General features: G+C 30.9%; 1 protein-coding gene across 6 annotated transcripts in view; it reads right to left on the bottom strand.

Moving 5' to 3' along the window:
• Window positions 1-2,718, bottom strand: part of LOC108686767 (glycogen synthase kinase-3 beta) — a 54,461-nt gene that overhangs the window by 19,753 nt on the left and 31,990 nt on the right. For 3 of the 6 annotated variants that reach the window (XM_018192222.1, XM_018192220.1, XM_018192223.1), the window contains exon 1: window positions 2,333-2,702. The exons of the other annotated variants lie outside the window; for them this stretch is intronic. In XM_018192222.1, the coding sequence (XP_018047711.1) occupies window positions 2,333-2,519 (187 nt within the window). In that variant the 5' untranslated portion in view covers window positions 2,520-2,702. Of the gene's footprint in view, window positions 1-2,332; window positions 2,703-2,718 lie in introns of those variants that run through there. 6 annotated transcript variants of the gene reach the window in all.

Below are 2,718 nucleotides of genomic sequence, written 5' to 3'. Positions count from 1 at the left end.
TATTTTATTTATTAATTTTTCATTGATTTTAAATGAATTTCATCTCACGTTACTTTATCTTTTCACTTTATAATATATTTTTGTACTTTTTACCAAGATATACACCTTTTTATACTTTCCAAGTATAAACCGAGATATAGTAATAAAAAGTTATTTTAATTAATATTTTGAATGTGTTTCTACTAAAAATTTCGAAAAAATTAGGTAGAACCTCAGAATAATTATCAAGGTTCTTGAAAGGGACTAAAAAAAACCCGAGTAAACATCGCGCTTATCCATCGTGTGAAGAAAATGGGTCAAGCGACAGTCGAGGCTAGAAAATCCAGCCGACTAGTCAGTCATGTAGCTAGCTAAATCCAGCTTGCGACAAAAAGCGCAACGAAGCGGTGCTGCAGCTGCATCGCGTACGCTGCGGATCCTTTTATCGCGTTACGCGCGCATCGGAGGAGACTTCGACCTTTCCCGTAGTATGCAGCCCCTACCTGTGAAGCAAGAAAGCTTCAGAAAATATCTATATATCGGTCCTCATGGTGGTATTTCGCACGGCTTAAGGGGGCGTCCCTTGTTATACGAAGGTTTCTTTGTCGTCAGAGGCAATCGTGCTCGATTTAACGAAATAGGCTGCGCAGATAATAAAAAAGGGATTAATCGAGGGATTAATCAAGCCAGAGAAAAGCGGCAGAATAGAGTTCGAAGCAATCTTTTATGATTAGACCTACTGAATGCGATTTGTATGACATATTCTGAGACTTTACAATGTTCTATTATTAGTATAACTAATATGATTAATTATCAGATATTATACACAATCATAAGTGTAATATTATAAAATGATTTTAATTTTTGTATAATTTTTTTACTTTACAATACATAATAATTAAATATATAGAAAAAAAAAATATTAAAGAAAGTATTAAATTAAAAAAATCATCAGTGTGTGAGTAACCGTTAACCGTTTTAATATAATAGGTAATCGTTTTTATTGCCTACACGAAATATACCAAATTTATTATCACACACTTCATTGCATTACTTCGTATGACTACAACATATTTATTTGTCATTTACATAAATTTTACAATTAATATTCAGTTTGTTACCGTAACGAAAAGAACTTCCCTCGACGCTTCGCGTGAAGCAATATCGAGGATAACAGATACCCATCGACTTTCCTTTTAACCCTTTTGTCTCTCTCTCTCTCTCTCTCTCTCTCTCTCTCTCTCTCTCTCTCTCTCTCTTTCCTGCTTTCTCGATATGTTCTCACTCTCGAATAGATAGAAAAACCACATCACACACGGAAGGTGCGACCAAGAGTAAATACGGTACCGCCAAGAGGCGATGTAAATGTCAGAGGATCACGCGCTCTCGATACATAAAGCGGCATATATATACTTGACGACATTTATTAAACGCGTCATCGTGGAAATCGGTCCATCGCTCGAAGAAATCAGATCAGCGAGAAATCGTCTTGAAATTGAATGACACTCTGAAACGCGTCGATGAACAATAGACTTTTTTTCTCGGAAGAATAAGATGAAGGTAATATCGGTTTCTTTTGATGACATGACAATGTATAAGAAAATTTCACAGAATTATTATTGAAGAAAAAATTGAAGCACTTATAAATAATATATTAACAAAGAGCTGCTAACATACATACATAATAAATAAGTTCTTTTATTTAAAAGCAGAATCTTTAGATATAGAATTTTAATTAAATTTTTTTTAATGTTCTGTGTATGTGTATATGTACGCGCGTATATAAAATTAACTATTCAATAAATTTCACTTTAATTAATAAATTTAATTGAATTATATGATAATTATACAAGATTAAAAAAAAGAGCTCGGCATTTAAATAGCAAGTAGTAAATGTCTAATCAATAATCAATATATCTCAAAAATAAATTATATAAAAAATAAAATATATTTTGGTTTTAATAATATAGATTTATTTACATTTTTGAAATAAAATTAAAATATCTTTTGTAGAAATAAATTGTTCTCATGTTATATAAAAATATCGTGAAAAATAAACGAGATTTTATATTTTGTAAAATATTTTGAATATAAAATTTGCTGTTTATTATATATACATATATAAGAGCTGTATTTTTTAATACCCTTTATAATAAATTTCTAGAGCAACTATATTAATAGACGTAATAATATTTCTCATTATTCTATAATAATTAATTTAAAATTTCAGTTTAAAGATTAATAATTCTGTAACGGTTCAAAATATGTAAAAACTTTATAAATCTGAAGCAATAAAATTATGAAATACTAATGTGCTTATACACAAGGTACATCGATCGTTTGATACACTTACGTTTCTTGCTACTTAGTCGACGCAAGAACTTGCAGAATTTTTTATATGCAGTATTGGCCTCTTTGCCACCCAATTCCACAGCGCTTTTAGGACGTTCGTTTTTCTGTCCAGCCGCCGTCGGATAGAATTTTGGATATCGCCACTGCTGACATGGTTCTGACCAATCAAGATTGTTTGCTGGAGCCATGATCTAGAGATCGATTAATTATCGAAAAGTCCCACGATTATGTTTCGTTTTTACTTCGTTTCATATTTTGAAATATCGAGATCAAAATCAGATTTTGATCGTTTCACTCAGTTCTTCAAAATAAAAGACTAGATTTCAACTAGTTCTCTTTGGTTAATTATGTTATATCACAGATATTATCTACTATCGTTTTTCGATT

Source organism: Atta colombica, unplaced genomic scaffold, assembly GCF_001594045.1.
Source record: "Atta colombica isolate Treedump-2 unplaced genomic scaffold, Acol1.0 scaffold189, whole genome shotgun sequence".
NCBI classification, from domain to species: domain Eukaryota; kingdom Metazoa; phylum Arthropoda; class Insecta; order Hymenoptera; family Formicidae; genus Atta; species Atta colombica.
Note: the sequence above shows the minus strand (reverse complement) of the source record. Positions and strands in the feature narration are given on the sequence as shown.